Source organism: Ursus arctos, unplaced genomic scaffold (assembly GCF_023065955.2).
Source record: "Ursus arctos isolate Adak ecotype North America unplaced genomic scaffold, UrsArc2.0 scaffold_13, whole genome shotgun sequence".
NCBI classification, from domain to species: domain Eukaryota; kingdom Metazoa; phylum Chordata; class Mammalia; order Carnivora; family Ursidae; genus Ursus; species Ursus arctos.
Window position 1 is genome coordinate 43,855,986 of NW_026622797.1, and position 23,397 is coordinate 43,879,382.

Consider the following 23,397-nt stretch of genomic DNA (forward strand, 5'->3'; position numbering starts at 1 on the left):
TCTAACACTCTATCTGTAAGTGTCCTCTACCCTCAGGCATAACCTCCTTGCAAATGCTCATCTTGGGCATTTCACACACTCCCTTGGGTCTTGGGACGTGCTGGGCTCTCCTTGCTCCTGTGCACTGGGTCAAAGAAGTCTGTAACCTTCTGGTAGTGTTGGCTTGTCACAGCAGGAATGTGACAGATCTCTGTGGATCGGATTTCTGTGGCTCTTCCCCCTCTTCCTTCTCCTTCCCAAGGTGTGTAGAATGCTCAGAAAGAGCATGTTCTCGTTACAGAGATCTGGAATTTCCATGAAATAATTGGTTCAGAAGTGGCTTATAGAAAACATGAAGAAGTGCTACATCCTCAAGTCCTCTGGAATTTCCAAGGATGAAGCATATCTAACAAACACAACACCTGGGATTACATTTGGATATTTGCAACTTTATTTGTGCTATGAAAACCCATTTAGAAAATGTTCCATGTCCTATTTTAATAGTTAAAACCTCTCAATAGTTTTCATGAAAAGCACTTTGCAGGATGTCTGGGTGGGTCCATTGGTTAAGCATCTGCCTTTGGCTCAGGTCATGATCCCAGGGTCCTGGGATCAAGTCCCGCATCGGGCTCCTTGCTCAGTGGGAAGCTTGCTTCTCCCTCTGCCTGCAGATTCCCCTGCATAAATAAATAAATAAAATCCAATTTCTAATATCATCTTCTGATACTCCTTTTGTCTTTAGTTGCCTAACTGTTCTCTTTGTGGTACGGTCCTCTCTGGATTGAAGTTTTACACTATTGACCTTATTTGGATCTTTGATTCCTAAATTGACATTCCTTCAGTACCATTTTGTAGATTAACCGTTCTCTATATTCAAAAGGTACTTCTTGGGGCGCCTGGGTGGTGCAGTCATTAAGCGTCTGCCTTCGGCTCAGGGCGTGATCCCGGCATTATGGGATCGAGCCCCACATCAGGCTCCTCCGCTATGAGCCTGCTTCTTCCTCTCCCACTCCCCCTGCTTGTGTTCCCTCTCTCGCTGGCTGTCTCTATCTCTGTCAAATAAATAAAATCTTTAAAAAACAAAACAAAACAAAAAACAAACAAAAAACCAAAAGGTACTTCTTTCCATGACTGAGCCCCCTTGTAATATTAATTATACGTATTGAAGTTGTGCTGGACGTTTTACCCGTTCCTTTTCAATGGACTGTTTTGTATATTCTGTGGTCTCTAATAAGAGAGAGGATTATGAAGATGCTATCAAAGGCCAAACAAATTACAGCTCGTATTTTTTGTGTTCATTTAGTGCAATCTCGAGCTAAAATTTAGAAATGCACCATTTTTTCCCATTTGTCACAGGTCTCGTCTGGGTACATAACATAGTACCAATGGAAGACCACCAAACTCTTCTTTTAACTTGGGTATGTTTCATGCATCCTAAGGGTTAGCACACTGAAGAGTATCTTTGTTCCCCTTTATGAATTGCCAATATTCTTCGTCCGGGAAATACACTCTTTTCTTCATCTTTCATAAACGTGAGTCTATCCAGGCATCCCTCATTTTCTTCCGCTTCACTTTATTGTACTTTGCAGATAATCGCATTTTTTGCACATTGAAGGTTTGTGGCCACTCTGCATCCGGCACGTCTGTCGGTGCCACTTCTTCATCAAAAGTTGCGCACTTCACGTCTCTGCACCACATTTCGATCGTCCTCACAATATTTCAAACGTTTTCATTATTATGACATCATTGACGATGACTCACTGAAAGCTCAAATGATGATTAGCATTTTTTTAGCAACGAAATATTTTTTATGATTTTTAGTTTTCTTTTTAGAGAGGGAGAGAGGTGGGGGTGTGGGTGGGGGAGGGGCAGAGGGCGAAAGAGAAAGTTAAGCAGGCTCCACGCCCAGCGCAGAGCCCAACATGGGGCTCAGTCTCACGACCCTGAGATCATGACCCGAGCTGAAATCAAGAGTCAGATGCTAAAGTGGCTTAGCTACCCTGGCACCCCGATTTTTTAATTTGGGTATTTACGTGTTTTTAGACATAGAGCTGTTGCATACCTAGTAGACGACAATATAGTTTACATAACTTTCACATGCACTGGGAAACCAAAAAATTCATTTGACTTGCTTTATTGCAATACTTGCTTCATTGGGGGACCTGGCATACTCCAAAGTATGCCTGTATTATATATCTACAACACTTCAGAAAGTATTTCTTTTTATAGGATGATATCCTTTATTCTAGAAAATGCTACTGCTTCATCATTATCTTTAATCTGGAACTACAGCCTTAACTGCAGACATATCCCTGCATTCAGTCCTTTTATCTAGACCCTTTACTAACTTTCTCTAGGAAGCCAGATGTATACGAAGCTAATGATACTTAATATAGGCCCTTTCCCATGCACTGCACTTAATTTTGAATTCATAATTTTGTATTTTCTTAGAAGACCCCTCCAGATCACATAAGCCTTAGGTGCCTCCAATCCTGGATCGGCCCTGTTCTTACATAGGACTCAAGAGGAAAAGGCTCGGATGAATAGAAAACAAGCCTGTGTCCTGATTTGAACTAAGAGATGCTTTTTTGAGGAGTAGCCTCATTCTCTTGGGTTCCCAGCTTTCCTAGGTTAGCTCGAATGGGAGCACTTCACTTGTGGCTTTAGTCAATTTTATGTGCAGTCTTCTCTAAAACCCTACCTTACAGTGAGGAATTAATACTTTGGCGAACACCTATGTGCAATGTTGTTATTCTAAATACTATATTTGGCCCATACTGAAACCCCAAACAGTCAGAATTATGGTCCCAAACTCTGTCTCAGAGTATTAGGATAATTTGTCCAGGGTTAAATAGCTACAAAGTTGGCATCTGGGATTTAAAACCACTTTTATCTGACTCTAAAGGTCCACACAACACAACTGTATTGTTCTCTTTATTTCTCCTACATTGATAGTTGATTTTACCAAGACATCCATGGACGACAAAGTTGGAGATGAGCATGGGTGATAAAATACTCAGAGATTTTCCAAATAAATTACTTACTAATATGAAAGTAGACATCCTGCATTTTTCCATTTGTCACAAGGCACAATTATCAATGAGGACTACTTAAAAAGAAATGTTGAGCACTGAATAGGGTGGTGGGGCCAACATTTTGTTCTACAGAATAACTTTTCCCTTCCCCGCACAGTTAACGTTGCTATTCCTCCACTTTCCACATCCCTGTGGAAAAATTTGTCAGAGGTTTCATCCAGGGCCAGGAAAATAAAAATGGAACACTTCCTAGCGTCCTGTTTGGCGAATTGTAAGCTCAACGAACATTTTGGGGATGAATTTATAAAACCTGGCCATCGTTTTGCAGAATTCCTTAGTGCCGAGGCATAGATCTCCCCAGCCTCTGCCAAATGCCTTAAAGCTCCGCTCAGCCCCATCCACGACGCCTCTTCTGGCTGCAGTGGGGTCTCGTCTTCACAGTACGGAAGGTCACTGTAGGAGTAGCCCTGGGAGCCTCAGTGCGCTCCGTAGGCGATGAGCAGGTGGTAAAACCCGGGCAGGAACACCAGGATGCCAACAATCAGAACGGGAACGGCCCGGCTGGCGCCCACTGTGCTGATGTAGCCCGCCAGCAAGAGGCAGCCCACGATAACGAGAAAGGTGCCAATCAAAAACTGCGCGGTGGCACAGGCGATGGCCTTATAAGGAATCTTGATAGGGCTTTCCTTAAACTTTAATAAGTGAGATCTCACTGCACATCGTTGCAATTTAAAACTAGCTTCAGCAGATAAAATTTCCTTCTGACGGTGAATGTGTCCAGTGTCAGTACTGGAGAGCTTTGAGTATTTCACTTTGCTACTGGGGATCCCGGCAGCCGCGTTGGTGCGAGTGGGCACCGTAACCGGCAGAGTGGATGCGGAGCTCGCCCGCTACAGCGGGCGGAGGCGTCAGGGCCCCCGCGCCCAGCCAATGGCTGCTCCAGCCGCGCGGAGGCTCGCCTCAACATCTCTCATTCATCTAACTCCGCCCTCAAGAACTGTTTCTGCAAGACTGCCGTGTTTTTGATGGTATTCCTCTTTTATCGTGCAGAGTTGCGATTACTTTGATAGTCTGATGTTATATTGGCTCCTTTATTTTCTTCGGGCAGTTCTAGTAAACTTCGATTCCTTTGTCATTACAACTATTTAGATTGAGTAGATCAGCTTACATTCAGTAGATTTCATTCAGTCAATCTCATAGAATTTCCATTTTCCCTAAATGTTCATCATCATGTCCCATGCTTGCCTTTCTTCTCTTCCATCGGTCTAACATGCAGCACACTTAGCTAATTTGATCAGCCTCCAATGGCCAATTAGGGGACAGGAGAGAGGCGAATGTTCCAATGAAACCTGGCTGAAATCCTGACTCTGCCTCTTCTTAACTGTGTAACGGTGGTCTTGGAGCATATCTAAGAGCCTAGTTGAATGAAGGATGCAAACTGCCTTGCTTCTAGCAGTTGCCCCCCCCCCAGCCCCCCCAGTCAATGGAGCTCAGGTCCTACATGATCAAGGGCAAGGCATGTCCAAAGACTTTAAGGCATCTCATTCCTAAGTTTTGACTCATCGTATAGATAACAGCTTTCCTGCAAGTTGTATTGACTAAACATTGAATTGGCTGCCTTGTGGGAGTGGTGCGCCCTTCAGAGTGGAAGGTTGTAATTAAGTGATGTGATCTTCTCTTAGGCTGTTGCTGAAGGGGTTCCTTCTTCATGAGGGGTTGACTTGGAGACCTCTAAATTCTCTCTCAACTCCTGGAATTTGTACCTGAGCTGCAGCTTCTGCCTCAAGGTTTTATACCAACCAAATGTAGGATTTCTCCCACTTCTGTGCTCTATGCCTACTTCTTACTACCCTATCCCTTCTTACTAGTTTATAATTCATCATAACATTTATCACCTACTACATCCATTATCTCATTTAATTCAATTTAACCTCATTTGGAAGGTGTATTTTAAATTCTACCAGTGAGTTTTATTTTTTTTTCATGTATTCTTTTATATTTGGGATTACCTCATTACTCAGAATATAAAATTCTCTATAAGAGCTCCTGGGTGACTCAGTCAGTAAAGCGTCTGCCTTTGGCTCCGGTCATGATCTCAGGGTCCTGGGATTAGTCCCACATCGGACTCTCTGCTCAGTGGGGAGTCTGCTTCTCCCTCTCCCTTTACTCTCCCTCTCTCTCTCAAATAAATAAATAAAATCTTTAAAAAAAACCAAACTTCTCAATGGAAGTAATGGTATATCTTCAAAATCCTCTAAACCATAGAAAGTCTAACGTTGAGCTATTTGAGGCCATAGCAGATCCTGAGGTGGGGGATACGTGACTCTATGTATCCATTCCATCACAAAAAGTGGCTTTTAATGTGTGTAACTTTAAAAATCTACCATGGGGTCAGAGGAACTGGGATGGAATTAAACCTGGGACAGATGGCTCTATTATTGATGTGTGACATGCCACCACTGAATGGAGTGGGGGGAAAGATCTGATCTAAATAACTTTAGATACCGGTATTTTGTCTAAGTACTGTAAGACTAAAGACAGAAAGAACTGAATACCAACATTGTACTCCACTCCAGCTGGTAAATTTTTTCCCATAGACGTATGATTTAGCAATTCCATAGCTACTTTATGTGTATACTAGGGTTGAACAAATAAGTAATTGTTATAGGTATAGGTATAGTTTTCTTATTTTTGAGAAAAAGAAGAAACATTGGAATTCTTTGTACTATCTTTGAAGTACTTTTGTAGGTATCTTATTTAAAAATTGAAAGTTTATTTAAGAAACAAAATGAGCTCTCAAAAAGAAAAGAAGAGACAAAAACAGACTCTTAACTATAGAGAACAAACTGATGGTTACCAGGGAGCAGGTAAGTGGGGGGATTGGGGAAGTAGGTGAAGGGGATTAAGAGTACACTTATTTGAGCACTGAGTAATGGAATTGTTGAAACACTCTATTGAACACCTGCAACTAATATAACACTGTACGTTGATTATACTGGAATTTAAAAAGCAATTAAGTTTTTTAAAATTCCTACAAAGAAAAAAGAGTACACTGTAATAAACACGGAGTAATGTATAGAATTGGTTTTTTAATTATTGAATTACTATATTATACATCTGCATCTAACACTGTATGTTAAAATAAAAGCATATTCATGATAAAAAATAATAAAAATACATAAAAGTAAAAAGTTGAAAAATAGATCTTAATTACTATCTAGGGTGAGTTCTCCAGCTTTGTTCTTCTTTAAGATTATGTTGGCTACTCTCTTTGATAACTTTTATTTGGAAATAATTTAAGACCCATGAAAAGGTACAAAAATTATACAAAGAACCCCGGCTCTCCCTCCAGCAGCCTCCCCGGTGATAGTGTCTTCCATAACTGTAATGCGTAATCAAAAGCAGGAAGGTGACGTTGGTACAATACTATTGACTCAAATGCAGACATTATTTGAATTTTACCAGTTTTTACACGCACTCATTTTGGCGGGTATGGCATGACTATAGCTCTATAAAACTTTATCACGTGCAGATTCATGTAACCATCAGCACAGTCGGGACGTAAAACTGTCTCATTGCCACAAAGTAACTTTTTTGTGTTGTCCCTTAGTACTCGCACTCACCTCCTAGCTTTTAACACCTGGATATCACCGATCTGTTCTCCATCATGATAATTTCATCACTTTAAGAAAGTCATAAAAGTAGAATCCTACAGTGTGTAACCTTTTGTTTGGCTTTCTTCACTTAGTATAATGCCCTTGAAATCCATCCAAGGTACTGTGCTTTGTTCGCGCCTTTTTATTCTTGGGCGGAATTCCATTGTATGGCTATACTATAGGTTCTTCTTTTTTTTTTTTAATCTATTGACCTACTGAAGGACATTTGGGACACATCCAGTTTGAGGTTATTACAGATAGATGCTATGAAAATTATCATACAAGTCTGTGTGTGCATCTACGTTTTTATCCTCTGGGATCAATACCCAGCAGTGGGATTGCAGAGTTATACACTAAGTATATGTATAAGGTGATAAGAAGGTGCCAGACTATCTTCCAAAGTGGCTGTACCATTTCATATATTCACCAGCAACGTGGGAGAGATCCATTTGCTCCACATCTCTGCCAGCACACGGTGTTGTCAATATTTTAAAGATTTATCCTAATAAGTATAGAGTGGGATCTCACAGTAACTTTAATTTCCGTTTCTCTGATAGCTAATGGGGGTACATATCTTTTTAAGTGCTTATTTGCCATTCCTTTATCCTCTTTGCTAAAGTGGCTTTCAAGTCTTGTGCCCATTTTCTAATTGGACTGCTTGTTTTCTTATTGTTGAGTTTAGATAATTAATTATACTCTGGTCACAAGTTCTTTATCAGATATGTGATTTGCAAATACTATCTCCCAGTTTATGGCTTTTCTTTTATCTCTTAACAAGGTCTTTTGCAGTACAAAGTGTGTGTGTGTGTGTGTGTGTGTGTGTGTGTGAGCGCACTTTAATTTTGCCAAGTTTAATTTATCATATCTTTCTTTTATGGATGATACTTTTGGTGTCATGTCTAAGAATTCTTTGCATATGCCTTGGTCAAGAATATTTTCTCTTATGATTTCTTCTAAAAGTATTATAAGTTTATATTATTTTTTATTTTAAGGAATTTATTTATTTGAGAGCAAGAGAGAGCATGAGCAGGGGGAGGGGGAGAGGAAGAGTGAGAGAGACAAGCAGACTCCCTGCTGAGCACAGAGTTGGGGGGGAGCTCTCTCCCAGGACCCTGAGATCATGACCTGAGCTGAAGTCAGAGGCTCAACAGACTAAGCCGCCCAGGCGCTCCTATGTTTTATATTTAGAGCTCCAGTGCATTTAGGTGTTAGATTTAGGGTTCGTAGTTTTTGTCCATGAATGCCCAATGATTACCAGACCATGTGTTGGAAAATCTATCCTTCTCCTGTGGAGTTGCTTTTTCACCTTTGTCAAAATTCAGCTGGTGTACTTGTGTAGCTCTGTGTATGGAATCTCTGTTCCATTCCACTGTTCTATACTTCTATCCTTTGCCAATACCATGCTGTCTTGATTAATTGTTGTAATATATCAAGTCGTAAATTGAGACTTAGCTTTTGTATGCCTACAAAGAATCATATTTGGATTTTGGTAGGAATTTCATTAAACCTATAGATTAATTTGAAAAGAAACGACATCTTTACTTTGATGAATCATCAGTCAATAAACTTGGTATATTGTTCCATTTAACTTGGTTTTCCTTGATTATGTCATTATAATTTTTTTATTCATCTGCATGCAGACCCTGTACACATTTTGTTAGATGTGCGCTTAACTATTTTCTTATTCTGGAGTAATTGTACATGGTATTATGTTTTTAATTTGTTTACAGTTTTTCATCATTAGCATATACAATACTATTGATTTCTGTGTGCCAGGAACCTGCATTTCGCAACTTTGCAAAACTCACTTATCAGTTCTGATAGTTTTGTTGTTGTTGAATTTCTTATAATTTTCTACATAAGCCATCATTCCATTTGCAAACAGGGATGGTTTTGTTTCTTCCTGTCCTGTGCCTTTTATTTCCTTTCCTTGCTTTCTTGTACTAGCGATGCTTTTCCAGTACTATGCTGAACAAGAGTGGAGAGAATGGATTTCTATCTTCAATTACTATTACAGCGTTTGGTGACATGTACTTGGATAATTATCTCATGCAGCAGAGCTAATTAGCACTATGCTATCCTACTGACTTCTTTGGTTTGGCTCCGGAATCTGCCTAATGGCTGTGGTTTAGAGTAGCAATTATTCATTGAGTTCTAGAGTATTGTGTTAGACTCCTAGAGTCGCTGTAACAAAATCCCAATATGCACGCAGCTTAAAACAACCAAAATTTATTGCCTCACGGTTCTGGAGGCTTTAAGTACAAAATCAAGATTTCCCTCTGAAGCCTGTAGAAGAGACTTCTTCCTTGCCTCTTCTGGGTTCTGTGGTTTTCCAGGCTTCTCCGGCATTCTTTAGCTTCTTGATGCACCGCTGCAAACTCAGCCTCTGTTGTCACCTGGTCATGGTCACCCTGCGTCTCTCCTCTTTTTAGAAGGACATCAATTTTATTGGATTAAGGACCCACCCTACTCCAGTATCTGAATATAAAGAATTACATCGATAATAATCCTATTTTGGAATAATGTCACATTTTGAGGTAACGGAGATTCGGACTTCAACATATCCTAATCATATTTCAAGCCATAATTCAAGCCATAAAAAGTGAATTTTTTTTTCTGTCTCCCTTATCCCCTGAAGGATGCTACAGACTTCCAGGCAGTTTGTACTCTGTAACTATTTTGTCTTGACCACAGGTTGACTCCTAACGGAAGCTAAGTGACCTATACTACTCAGTTTCTCTTCCTGAAATTTTAATTTGAATTCAACAACACTCTGTTTGTTGTTTGGATTGCGGTCGCTTGAACATGGTGCATGACTGCTATCTTGCTGCAGCAAAGCCAGTCCTCAGATGGAGAGGAGAAACCTGTGTCCCTTCCATGAACACAGAGATGGGAGACCCTGAAACTCGAAAAGAGAGAATTTTTAAAAAGTGGAAAGATATATGAATCTTTGATGCTTCATACTTCTAGGTTCTAGTTCTCCAGGAAGTTCAAGACAACTCTTTTTTCTGTGTTCCATGAGTCATTTTAATGAATTACCTTATTTTGTATAAACTGGTTAGAAAGTATGGTATTTCCTTATATGAAGTGCCACAATTTACTTATGTATTTTACTGTACATAGACATTGGGTTGTTTCCCTTTGTTGACTGTTATGAATGGTGGTGACTTGAAATGTTTATTATTGTAAATTTACTAAATTTTTTCTTTTAAATTTCTTCCACTGCTTTTATGCTTCAAAAGTTTTTCTCCATTGGGGAATTTTAAACAGATTCATCTGTATTTTTCTAGTTATTCGAAATGATTTTATCTTAAATATTTAACTAATACATGTGGAATTAGTGAGTGATATGTTATGAATACAACTAATTTTTTATCCAGTTAAATGATTGAACCATCTGATGATTAACCCATCTTTGATCCTTGCATCTTTAGTGCAAACTTTGTGAGCTGGTAAAGTATTAAAAAGATCCATGTGTTTACATGTGAGCTGCCTCTTAATTTTGACATTCACACCAATTTTACACCACATAATTAAAGTTTAACTACAAGAATAAAAGAATTTTTAATACTTTATTGATCCTAAATTTAATTGTAGATAAAGAAAAAAATACAGGATGCCTGGGTGGCTCAGTTGGTTAAGCATCTGCCTTTGGCTCAGGTCATGATCCCAGGGTCCTGGGATCGAGTCCCCCATCGGCCTCCTTGCCCAGCAAGAAGTCTGCTTCTCCCTCTCCATCTGACCCTCCTCCTTGCTCATGCTCTCTCTCTATTTCAAATAAGTAAACAAAATCTTTAAAAAAATATATATATACACTAAGGAAACTCTCTCAAGACATTTATAATTCATGTTGCACGCATTCTGTTTTTTCCTTTTTTATACAGGCTACCCATGCAGACTCTCTTCCAAATAATTTCAATTTCTGAAATTTCAAAGTGCTCATCAAAATTATGGTAACTAATCTAAGCACAGGTGACTCATATTTTTTATCAATAAAGTTTTATAATTAACATTTGCATAAAAAGCACAAACTTTTTGTGTATTAAAATAAGCTTCTAGTTAGTAGATTTGTATATGATTTTTTTGCACTGATTCTACTCCTCATTTAGATCCCAGATGAACTTCAAGGGAAAATCTTTCATTTTGATTGGGAATATTCTGTCCAATCTTTCATTTTGTTCCATAGTCAAGTGACGTTTCCAGTCTCCAGGGGTACACAGTGGGGTAAGCACAAGAACAACAGATAGGTGAAGAAGTAGCACGAATAGGGTAAAAGTCTCCTCCAACCCACTTTAATCCTTCCTCCAAGCCAAGTTAAATATCTGTTAGTTCTCTGTGGTGTTGACACCTCGACACTTCACTTTTCCTTATACAAGGATGAGCTAAGAAACAAACTTAGGGGTGCAATTATAGTTTTATAGTTAGAGTCCACTTCCTTAACTGTTAGACTCCCACCAACCACCACCATTAAGTTAGTACCTTCTAAAGGAGAAGGAAAAACAAGGCTCAAATATATAAAGAGATTAGAATTTTTAAATATATTTTACTAAATGCTGGGTGCCAACTTGGCAAAGTACACCATCACGTAATATAATTCTTCATGCAACCTGACAAGGTGAATATTTATTTTTAAAATGGAAAGAAATGAGACTCGAAGATTTTCAAGTAACGAAGTCAAAGTCACAGAGGGTCGAGCAGCCATTGCTGCAGTTCTACTTCGTGAAAGTTTGAAATGATCTGAAGCCAATTTTTTATTGAAGATTAATAACTTGGCATCTTCAGCTTTCAGATTTTCTTATGTAAACCTTACTATTGGCATTTGAGCCAGTCAGCAAACTATTAAGGACATGAGAATGGCTTTATATCTGATGTAGGTGAGCAACAGGAAGTGACAGTTGATAATAAATGGGACAAAAGAAGAAAATAATTTTTTAAATAGCAGAATCTATAGAAATTTTGATAAGATCTTTACATAATTAAGAATTAATCAATCTCCATCATAATAATACTGTTAGGAACAAATTAGAGAATAAAATATGAATAAAATAGAGAAACACAAATTATGTTTTAGAATGATTTACATTAAAATATTAAATTAAAAAATTTTGAATTAAGGATTATCAGGAGGAAAATACACTCATTCTTAACTCTTGGCATGTTACACGAATACAAGAAAAATTATTGCATGTCGTTGACTAATTGAATTCATAGCAAATTGGGTTAATGGCATAGCAATTTACTTTTTCAATGAAGAAATCTGACACATGAGGAAAAAACAGTAATCCAAACCCCATACTCCACAACAAAATTCATATTAAGTTTACTTTAGAATGTTCTACGAGAAATAGAGGAAAACAAGAATGGAACTCTTCTAGTCACGTATATCCATTGCCCTCAGGTGAGACTTGCTAACAAATTTTAAAGGGTAGGGACACATGGACTAGAATGAAGAAAACATATTTATTAATCAGGTTCCAGTGTCAGGCTCTGTACTAAACAACTTTTGTTTCCTGGGACACATCTCAGAGCCATTTTGGTTGGGATCGTCGATTCTTCTTAGGGCTCCAATGATAGTACTAGGGGAGACATGTTGGAAGCACTCCTTATTTAGCTTAGGGGCCAAGGACTCAAGAGACATCTCAACATTTTTTCTTCTATAAACCACTGAGCATCACCTTTTCACAGGAAAATTCTTTCATTTACTTGTATCTTGGTTACATCTTTTAGAATATAATCATAGTTGATTTGTGGGTCAGATGCCATGTTCTGAAATGTAGCCTGTTCCACAACAGCATCCACATCCTCTTCACTCAGTTCTTTCTCAAAAAAAAAAAAAAAACTGCTAATTTTAAGCACAGCACTTCTGAGATCCTGAAAGAATTATGTGAAAAACTATTCAGCGTATGAGAAATGCATGAAATGCATTTCCACCCTTACCACATTGTGGAAAACTGAAGGTGTGTGGGCTTATTCTAAGCCTAGAGTTTCACAAGAATGAGTTACTTCCTCGTTCCTTCTATGAAAATGAGGGCTCTGGCTGTCAGCTTTGTTACAGCTTCCTACTGTTTAATTATATAAGGAGAGCTCATCAGTTATTCGTTCAAGAAACACTTTTAGACTATCTTATATGTTTCAGAGCTGTGCTATGTGCTGGAGAAGTTCAAGAGAATAATAATATATGCTATTTGTGCTTGTTAAGAGTTCACAATTTCATGAGGAAAGAGTAAAGCAAGTATTTAAATATAATGGGCCCAAGAAAGAAAATCCCCCTCAAACTCTTCCAAAACATTGAAGAGGAGAGAATACTTCCAAAATCATCTTATTAGGTCAGCATTACCCTGATACCCAAAGCGAGACAAAGACACTGCAAGAAAAGAAATCTGATTTAGGTCACTTGACTTACAGTGCAATTCACGGGAGAAGTAGCTTTTGTTGGGAGGTGGTAAGTTCTATTTTGGACATGCTTTGTTTGAAGACCAAACGTTGGACGTAAAAATAGGTACATAGAAGACAGACATAATATAGATGTGCCTGAGCTGGAGATATTTATATTTGGGATTCACCAACTTATTTTCCAACCCACTCTCATCTGGTTTACTGTACCTCATTCCAGGCTCATGTCACTAGATTTAATGGACATTTTAAACTCACTTTTTCACTTGACTTTTCAGCAGCCTTAAAGATCTTTCTTAACACATTTGCTTGGCTTCTGTGTCACCAAAAATTTCTTGTTTTCTTTCTACCTCTCAGACTGTTCCTTTTCTCTTTCCTTGGTGAGCTCATCCCTCTCCACCCAAACTTACTGTCCTAAGGTCTCTCAGTAATAGATTCTAGTTCCCCTTCTCTTCTCCCCTCCCCCTTTTCCCCCTTTTCCCTACTTCCTTCTCCCTTTCTTCCCTCCCTTCCCATTCTCAATTTTATCCACGTTCATAGTCTCTGGGTTTTTTTTAAGATGTATTTATTTATTTGAGAGAGAGAGAGAGAAAGTGGGGAGTGGGGGCTGGGGAACAGAGGGAGAGGGAGAGAGAGAATCCCAAGCAGACTCCACACAGAGCGCAGGGACTGACGGGCTCAATCTTACAACCTGAACCAAAATCAAGAGTCATATGCTTAACGAGCTGTGCCACCCAGGCACCCCCATAGTCTCAGTTGTATTCTATACAGTGATTATGCCCAAATTAATATCACTGCTATTTTAGCCCAGCTCTTCCTTTAGGACCTTTAGACCTGTATTTTCTATTTATTTCCAAATGTCTTCATCTGGATACTTGATACTTCTAAGGCATCTTAAACTCCATGTGACAAAACCAAACTGATAGTCTTCTCCCTTAACCCTTATCTTGCTTCCATGATCCCTAAACATCTTCATGAATGACACCATTGTCTACACTGATAGATGAACCAGAAATATAGGAAGCATCCTTGACACCTCTCTTTCTCATTTTTTCCTATGCATAATCCCTTTTTCTTTTTACCTCCTAAATATATTTTAGGGCTCTGCATTCTCTCTAATCTCAATGATACCATTCTAATCCAAAATACCATTGATTTTCAGTGGATTAGCTCACTGTTCTCTATCCTTCTTATAACTCTTAAAGGGCTTATTGCTTTTAAGATGAAAGAAATCACTATTATTAACACATCTAAAGATCTTGCACAGTCTGGCTCCTATGAACCTCTCTATCTTGATCTTTGGTCACTTCCACCTTGTACTTTAACTTTTTCCTTCACTTCTTTTTTTTTTTTTTTGAAGATTTTATTTATTTATTTAACAGAGAGAGAGACAGCCAGCGAGAGAGGGAACACAAGTAGGGGGAGAGGGAGAGGAAGAAGCAGGTTCCCAGCGGAGGAGCCTGATGTGGGGTTCGATCACAGAATGCCAGGATCACACCCTGAGCCGAAGGCAGACGCTTAACGACTGCACCACCCAGGCGCCCCAAACTTTTTCCTTCACTTCTTAAAAGATGTCTTACACTTTAGTGCTTCAGGCAATTTGCACATTCTTTCATTCTTTATTTTTATTTTGTACTTTTGCTTAGAATTCTCTTTTACCTTCCTTCCTTTTGTTAACTCATATTTGCTAGCTTGTAGTTTTCATGTTACTTTTTCCAGAAAACGTTGCCTATCACTTTGACTATACCAGTTTTCTTCATTTCATGTACTGATACTGTACCTATAGTTTTCCTTAGTAACACGTATAACAGTTTTGGATTATATACACCTGCTGGAGAATATCTGTCTTCCCTGTTGAACTATAAGCTCTATAAATAAAGGGTTTAATCTTCTTTGTCTCATGATTTAGTACCTGTCACATGGTAAGCATTCAATAATGTTTTAAGTAAATCAGTGAAAACCACACAATAGTGAACTTCAGATGAACTTGACTTGGCTTATGGAATGTTTTAAGATAACATATTGGATGCCAACATGTAAACATTATGGAAAGAAAGAAAGAAAGAAAGAAAGAAAGAAAGAAAGAAGAAAGGAAGGAAGGAAGGAAGGAAGGAAGAAAGAAAGAAAGAAAGAAAGAAAGAAAGAAAGAAAGAAAGAAAGAAAGAAAGAAAGAAAGAAAGAAAGAAAACTTGCATCATAGGGCATACGTCCACCTCTGACTAATTCAGCATATTTCAGTGGTTTGTCGTCCCCAGCACACTGCCGTGCTTTTCTCTTGTTTAAGGTGCGGTTGCTCTAGATATCTGAGTTTGCCTTTATTGTTACAGATGGCTACTTGAAAAAGAATCATAAAAGATGATTGTCTAAAGTGCTAAGAGAGCCCTGAGGAAGACGAGTAATGCAAGGATGGGTAGGGAATTAGAAATCCCCCCAAAAGCCTGAGAAGTCCTTAGTTATGCAGATAACTAGAATGGAGTTCACTGAAACCAAGATAACAAAAGGTTTCAAAGAAATAATTAAAAACAGTAATAACCTTTTCCTCTTACCTTCTTCATCTCCTCATACACCATGAACAGAATATTGAAGTCATGTCTGTGCTCATACCAGCCTCTGATGTGATCAAACCAAAGGCTTCCAACCAGTGTGGGGAACAATTACATGATTTTAATAGAAACCTGTCTTTCTAAGTATGTAGGAAAGGAGCAATCCAGAATAAAGAAGCCCAAAGTACTAATGTTGAAGATTTCTTTAAGGTAAACCCACTTCTTTTCCTTACTTCTGCCACCTGAAAACATGCCTTTATTTCTCTTCTTGTTGTCTATTTTAAGATGTCTGGCTAGCAACATTAGCTATCTATAAAGTGACAGAATCTTCTAAATGAATGAGAGCTCTGACTCCACATTCCACAAGCGTCTTGCGTCAATCTATCCTCCCTCATAGTGGAATGAAAATTCTAGAGCTCTGGTATAAGGCTTACCACATGTCCGTGACAGAGCACAAAAACTAAACTCTCCCTAGACATTAACTATTTTAAAACACAGGGACCTGGGTTTGGATCCAGCTAGTTTGAACTACCAGGCTGTTTGTGGTTGTCACTATCCAGTCAAAATATTTCTTAAACAATATGCCTTTGCAGCCCTGACAATCCCCAAAGTGGTGCTGGTGAGAATGGAAAAGCCATTGAAGGACAGATTAAGTTGACAGCTAGTAGTAACCACTTATGTGAATCCCACCTTCAATTATCAACCTTCTCCATCCCTGTAAAATATGTCCCCTAAATTTGAGGATTTGGTTGAATGGCAACATTGCCTCATAAACATTTTGCTTGACAAAAAATTCATAGTTACCTTTTCCATCTAGAAATCTTTCCATGAAGTCTTCCATGTTATCGAAATCTTCTAATACAATCAATAATTTTGAAAAGTGAAAATATGAGGTCATAGAAGAAAGGGGGGGTAAACAGAAGGGGGAATGAACCACGAGAGACTGTGGACTCTGGGAAACAGACTGAGGGCTTCGGGGTGGAGGGGGGAATGGGACAGGCCGGTGATCGGTATTAAGGAGGGCATGTATTGCATGGTGCACTGGGTGTTATACGCAAGTAATGAATCATGGAACTTTACGTCAAAAACTAGGGATGTACTGTATGGTGACTAACATAATATAATAAAAAAATATTATTAAAAAAAATAAAGTTTGGGCAAAGTTTGAAAAAAAGAAATAATCCTGTTTTCAATTCTGAATTAATTTTTAATAATAAATGTCAATAGTAATGCTATGCATTTCAAAATTATTCAGAGCTCTTTATTTCTATTACCCAGTGTCAGTACGTCAAGGAGTTTGTTCAAGTTTTGTGTTCATTTGCATTTTATGCTAAAATTAGTAAAGATAAAATCAAGGGCTCTTCGTTCCTTTATCATGCTCCGAAGAGCTGTGATTGTTCTGACTCTGTGATGGTAGTGATTGAGATTAATCCTTCAGCTTCTCTGTTTTTGTATTTCATGTAAGGTCCCTATTTAGGATTTTCTGTGGCTACCTGTTTCTCCGTCCTCAGTCTCCTTTCTTAGAGCCTTATCTTCTAGAAATACAGACAAATGAAGAGCTCAAGTCCCCTTTCATCTCTCCTTTTTTTTTCTTACTGAGTAGTACAGGTCTTCCCATACAATGTTGAAAAAAAGTGGTGATAGCAGGCATTTTTGTCTTGTTCTTGATTTTAAGTGCAATATTCTAAAATTTTCACTATTGCATATGTTGTGGTAGCTTTTGGTGGATTCTGTTTATCAGGTTAAAGAAGTTCCCTTTTCTCCCCAGTTAGCTACTAGCTTCCATTGTGAATGGATGCTGAATTTTACTGAGTGCTTGTTCTGTGTCCATTGAGATAATGCAAGCTTTCTCTATGCACTAGTAATGTAGGTGAACTACATTAATACATTTTTAAAGCAATCTTGGCTCTTGAAATAAACCCACTCTGGTCATAGTGTATTCTTTTTAACATCGCTGAATTTGTTTTGCTTATATTCGGTTTAGGATTTTTGCATCTATGGTCATGAATGTACCATAAATGTTTTAAAAGGACCTGAGATGCCAAAAATCTTGCAATGGTACGGCTCAGCTGATCTGTCTGCATGGTAGGTTTGGTATAATTTACGGTGAATCCTGAGGAGACTCACTAATCTCTCCTGCAAAATGAGAAAGAACTTAGCTGGCTGGACTGAGGATCGGTGTGAGGTGTCCCAAACATTTGGGCTGGATTAAGTGTAAGGGAAAAACTTATGGACTGCAGTGATTGACCTACAGCTATGCAAACTGAGATGGCACCAACATCTAAAGGAGGAAAAAACATACCAATTGTGTGTTTCACAGAGCAGAAGAATCTAGGGATAAGGCAATGTGTTACTAATTTAGGGAAAGTAAACAAGGTCATGAATTTCAAAGTAGATGGCAAAAGGGAGAAACTGGAGCATTTTCTTGAAAATCAGGAATAATTATTTTTTTGTATTGATTTAGGCTCCAATATATCTTTCAGCAACATTAACCACTCTATACAACATTGCTTCAAGGGCACCAATCTATTTTCTAAAAAACGCAAGTTACAGGGTGCCTGTGTGGCTCAGTCAGTTAAGCGCCTGCCTTCAGCTCAGGTCATGATCGCAGGGTCCTGGGATCAAGCCCCGCATCGGGCTCCCTGCTCAGTGGGGAGTCTACTTCTCCCTCTTGCCATCCTTGTGCTCTCTCTCTCTCTCCCTCTGTCTGTTTCAAATAAATAAATAAAATCCTTTTTAAAAATAAAAAATAAAAAGCACAAATTAAAAAATAAGCTTTTTTGGAATGAAAGATTTGAAGGCAATTTTTAGCTTAAAATTGTTTCATCATTGTAGAGAAATACAAAGCAATTAGAGTTATTGAAAAGTATATTAGGAATTAGTTCTGACTGAGATATGCCACCAACAAAAGTCCTGCTGGGTTTTTAAATCTACCCTCTTCCATTCTCAGACCAGCCCAGCAGATCTGCGCTTACCAGTCTACTCTTGGCTCAGTATTTGGTTTCTTCATAGGTGCCATCAGAAGTGACAAGAGATGCATCTCAAATAACCTTATATAATAGAGATTTTAGGTTTACCTTTTTTCTGATTCAAAATGGTGGTCTAAATGCAGATTGGGCTACTGTCCATGTCTGGAAAAGGGCACATTTGTACACACGCGTTATCAAAACGGAATGAAGATCAACAGATGGCCCACTCATCAAACTTACCAGATTTGGGATACATAACTATGAAAACATTGTCATCTCTAATTTCAAAATCTTCTAGAGTTTCTAGTAGGTTGATATTAGTCACAGAACGTGCAAAATAAAAGTCTTTAAATTTCAATAAATAATTGTTTGTGTTGTCCATAATTTTTCACATAGAAGTAAAAACAGGTAAAATTCTTTTCAACTCCTTAGTACTTTATAATAATGACTAACACTTAGGGAATATTCAATATGTGCCACGTACCATTCATATATCACCTGTGTACCGATTCATTGACCATATGAATACTTTTACCTAACATTGCTTGTGGTGGTGTTATTATCACTGTCTTAAAGATGAGGAAACTTAGATACTAAGAGGTTAAACGGCTTCTCCTAAAACCCAGTGAAGGCGGTAGTATCCTGATTCCAAACATACAGATGCGGCAAGTAAGGCACACGGAGGTTCAGCAAACAGTCCAAGGTTGCCAACTGTCAGCACTGGCAAGATTTGGTGCTAGATGACCACAGAGTTCATGCTTTTAATCTCTTTACCACGTAGTTTCTTATTATTTTATATTTTTAATATTATTATAGAAATAGAAAATGTTTTAATGAATGTACTTTTTATTTCCGTTTTTTTTTTTTTTTTTTTTTCCTGGAACATGAATAAGCTGCTGTCCTGAAAGCAGCTTCTCAGGCTTTGGAATCAGATACGCCTTTTCAAATGTGTGCTGGAAAACGCCTTGCATGAATAATAGGAATCGTTTTACTTTGGAAATGCTACCCTCATGTAGTTGCAGGGTATTGTATGGTAGTTACTATATTTTCCAACAGATGTTTTTTCAGAAATCTGAAATAAATCTAAATAAGAAAGTAAAAATAAAAATAGGAAGCAAATAGTCTAAAGACGTATGTATTTAAAAATTGAGCCAGCCGGGCTTTTCTTCATTAGCTCTGTCTGAGAAATCTATTTTTTTTTTTTTTTTGAGGACTCTATTCTTGAATTTAAATAGAGGAGAGAATCTCAGAAGTTCTAATATCAGGTTAGAACTAGCATACATTTCAATTAGGTAGTTTTTAAAAATCTTTGTGCCACCAAGAAAACAAACTTGCTAAAAGTTGCAATTATGGCTTTTCTAAATCGCATGTCCAACAATAACATTTACTTTCTTTACAAACAATATAACTCGCCTGATCAATAGAAGCAAGTCAGAGGTTAGAATTTTGCTGAGTCAGAGTGGAAAACCATTCGTATTGGAATCATCTGGGTTTCTAGGTGAATGTTCATGGTTCTAGGTCCTATACTAGACTGGCAGAATCAGAATCAGGGGAGTGTGACCTAGAAATAGTCACCCTAACAACCCCTCCATGACCACCAAAAGATGAGAAGCAAAATATTGACAAAACACTGCCTTGCTTTTAATGAACATTTTACCTCACCCTCTGTAGAAGCTTCGAGGGATGTTATTGGACTCCAATGAAAAGAGCCAGTTAAGTCCCTACCGACCTGCCAGAGGTTCCTCATTTAAGACAACCTCAACTATAGAGAATTAAGGATAGAATAGACTAGCTACCAACCACAAAGAATGGTTTCAACAGAGGTAGATGGAGACTCTTTTGACTTTGGCATCACAAATTTTCCGGGCGAACTCTTGGGAGAACTCAGCCTTTGTGGTGTGGCTGGGGAGAATTTCTACTATGCAACATGGACAAATGGCGAAGCCCGGAAGTAGGAAATACAGTTGAAGTGAAAGGCAAAGTTGAAATTGTGAGTCACTGTTCACATTCCTCCTGACAACCCACAATACTGCACACACACTCCTGCCACCACACACACACACACACACACACACACACACACACACACACCACAAGCCAAAAACAATTTCAGAAACTCTGAAGGAGGAGAAAGAGGAGACAGTTGTCGGTAGCCTGCACAAGCACCCTGAACATCGCCACTCCTGTGCTGTTTATAATGTTTCGTCTGCCTCGCACAGTCTCAGGAGAAAGCTGCTGTGTCACCCAAACAAGAGACAAAGACAGGGTGGATTCATGGGGGATCTCAGCACTGGCGGCTGTGTATGGTGTGCAGCTCCTTGATGAATACAGAAGAAAGTGATTGTCTAAAGAGAAAGGACAGGACGTTTCAGGTCTCCCTCTTATTCTCACTTTGATGTTCAAAAGAAAAGGAGGACAAACAGAAAAATGAGGAAAAAAACCAACTGAAAAGAGGGTGAGGCATGGAAGAGGCTGAAGTCTACCCTCTTACTACTCACTGTTTCAGATCAACTGAGGAAGCAAAACCCACTTCCGAAATAACTTCAAGGATGACAGGGATTGATGTGTTCCTGAGAAGTAGACCCTGGAGAGTTTGTCTGGTCTGCGAATCACGTTTTACAGACTCAGCAGGCAGCTCAGCTCGGATACATAAACTGTGTACGGTTTTTTGGTATTAGGAAAAGGATATATGTTTACTCTCGAAAGAGCGAAGGAGTTAAAACTGTTTGAAAGTACTTCAAAAAGAACCACAGATAAACAGTAGTCATTTTCAGTTATCTTTGGCAACCTTACAACAAACAAGACTTTTTTTTTAAAGCAACAACTTTCTTGGGCACAGAGGTGAAATTTTTTGGAAATAAGTGAAACTGGTGAAATTTAGAAATGAGTGAAAGCTTTCAAACCTACCTCATGCGAACTCTTCAGGTCTCTATTTGCACCATCCTCTATAAAACTGGCTGTGGCTACGGCAGTTTCCAAAGCCTCATAAACTTACTACTTAAATTCATTTTCCAAAATGCCCAGAGTTGTCCATCTTAAGTGATGCCCTTCCACTTTCGTGTTTTTGTTTTTGTTTTTTTTTTAAGTAGACATTGGAGAATATGCAGCCCATCTTTTCTGTCTTCTACAATAACCGGCATTGGTATGAGACCTTTAGCCCATTCTTCAGTCATCCTGATACACCAGCGGCCCTTTGATAATCATTCTCGGGCTTCCACGAAACATAGAATCTGATTCCAGGGGAGAATTTTAATCCTTTCGATGTCCAAAACTTCACCGGTAAGGAAATAGGATTTAACCTGTGGCTAGTTTAACCTGTAAATACCTCATGTTTCACATAATGTTTGTAAATTAAGACGATCCATTCTGGGGGTGTGGTATAGCCTGAAAAGTAGACATTAATGGGAGTAGACTACTTATCAAAATGAATAGCCCAGTACAAGAATTTCTGATTTTATGACATGAATTTTCATTGAACTGAATGCTTTAGGGGCCTTTTGAGATGTGTGAGATCTTTTCCCTGTTCTCTCTCTCTAGACCAGTCTGTAGAGACACCAGAGTCTAAAAGACAGTACCACATCTGTGACCAAAGGAATTGTTTCATTTCCATACCAAACAATGATATGGTACATGTAGCAACTAATCTTTTTGTTTTCATGGAACCTTCCAATGGTTAGTGATATCTTAGTTTTCTAAGACTTTAGAGTGGGTACCCTATTCTAATAATGGTCTGTCCAATATATAAGCTAAAGGCAAAATGGAAGAAAAGATTTGGAAATCCCTATGTAATTATGATACAATAACTTTTTTCTCTTCCGTACTTCAAATAACCAATTCATCTTATCTTTTTACATCTTTCAAGAGCTCAAAGAATTGAGGAAATTGGGAGCACATCATATCATATCACATGACATCAAATTATGTCACGTCATATTTCCTAGCTTTGTCTGCTGGGAGACCTAAAACAATGGGAAGTCAGAGCAATTAGCACACTTAAAGCCAAGATCTTCTTTTTTAAATACCATGTTCTATTTAGAGGGATCAGGAGAAATGGCTGACGAGCACTTGCCATGTATTAAACACTTGTCTTCAAACATGCATTATGTGGTAGGCAAAGTTATGTCCTCCCCTCCCAAGAAATTCCCACGGCCTACTCCCCACAACTGTGTGTGTGTGGCCTTACATGGCAAAGAGGACTTTGAAAAGGTAATTCATGTTTACTGATTAGTTGACCTTAATATTGGAAGACTGAATAATACTGGATTTTCTGGGTGGGCCCAGTGTAATCCAATGAACCTGTAAGGCAAAAGAGGAAGGCAGAGGGAAGAGGATTCTTCCCCAGAGCCTTCAAAGAGAAAGCCCTGCCAACACCTTGATTTCAGCCCTGAAGATCCTAAGCAAAGATCGCAGCCACGCCATGCTGGACTCCTGATCTACAGAACTCCAAGATAATAACAGAGTGATGTTATAAAGTGTAAACATGGTAATCTGTTCTGCAGCAATGGAAAACTAATACTCATTATTTTGATTTCAAAACAACTCAGTGAGTTAGAACTTGCAACATCACCATTAAAACTGAGGTATCCAGAGATTAACTGTCCATCGGACCACTGATAAGCACTGAGCAGGTTTAGAAACCAGATCAGTCTATGGAAATCAAACTCTTATACTGCTCCTTCTAGAATTACTATTATCACAGCAGGTCTCCTTGACCTATTCCCAAATTTTAAAAGGCTAAAATCTTCACCTCTTCATGTCCATTTCTACCTGTTTTGAATTTTTTTTAATCTTTCAGGCCATTAATTCCAGTCTCAACTGGGAT

At 38.5% G+C, this 23,397-nt stretch overlaps 1 protein-coding gene and 1 long non-coding RNA gene across 2 annotated transcripts; both read right to left on the reverse strand.

Moving 5' to 3' along the window:
* Positions 1-1,155: 1,155 nt before the first annotated feature.
* LOC123000477 (uncharacterized) lies at positions 1,156-7,312 on the reverse strand. The gene is given in 3 exon segments (XM_044380345.3): positions 1,156-3,726; positions 3,781-3,904; positions 7,199-7,312. Coding segments are annotated over 3 exon segments (879 nt in total). The 3' UTR covers positions 1,156-3,085.
* Positions 7,313-8,883: 1,571 nt separating this feature from the next.
* On the reverse strand, positions 8,884-21,744 carry LOC130543546 (uncharacterized). The gene is made up of 2 exons (XR_008958974.1): positions 21,074-21,744; positions 8,884-9,569 (listed from the first exon to the last, which is right to left on the reverse strand). It is a non-coding gene; the product is annotated as an uncharacterized LOC130543546 (long non-coding RNA).
* Between the last annotated feature and the right edge of the window lie 1,653 nt (positions 21,745-23,397).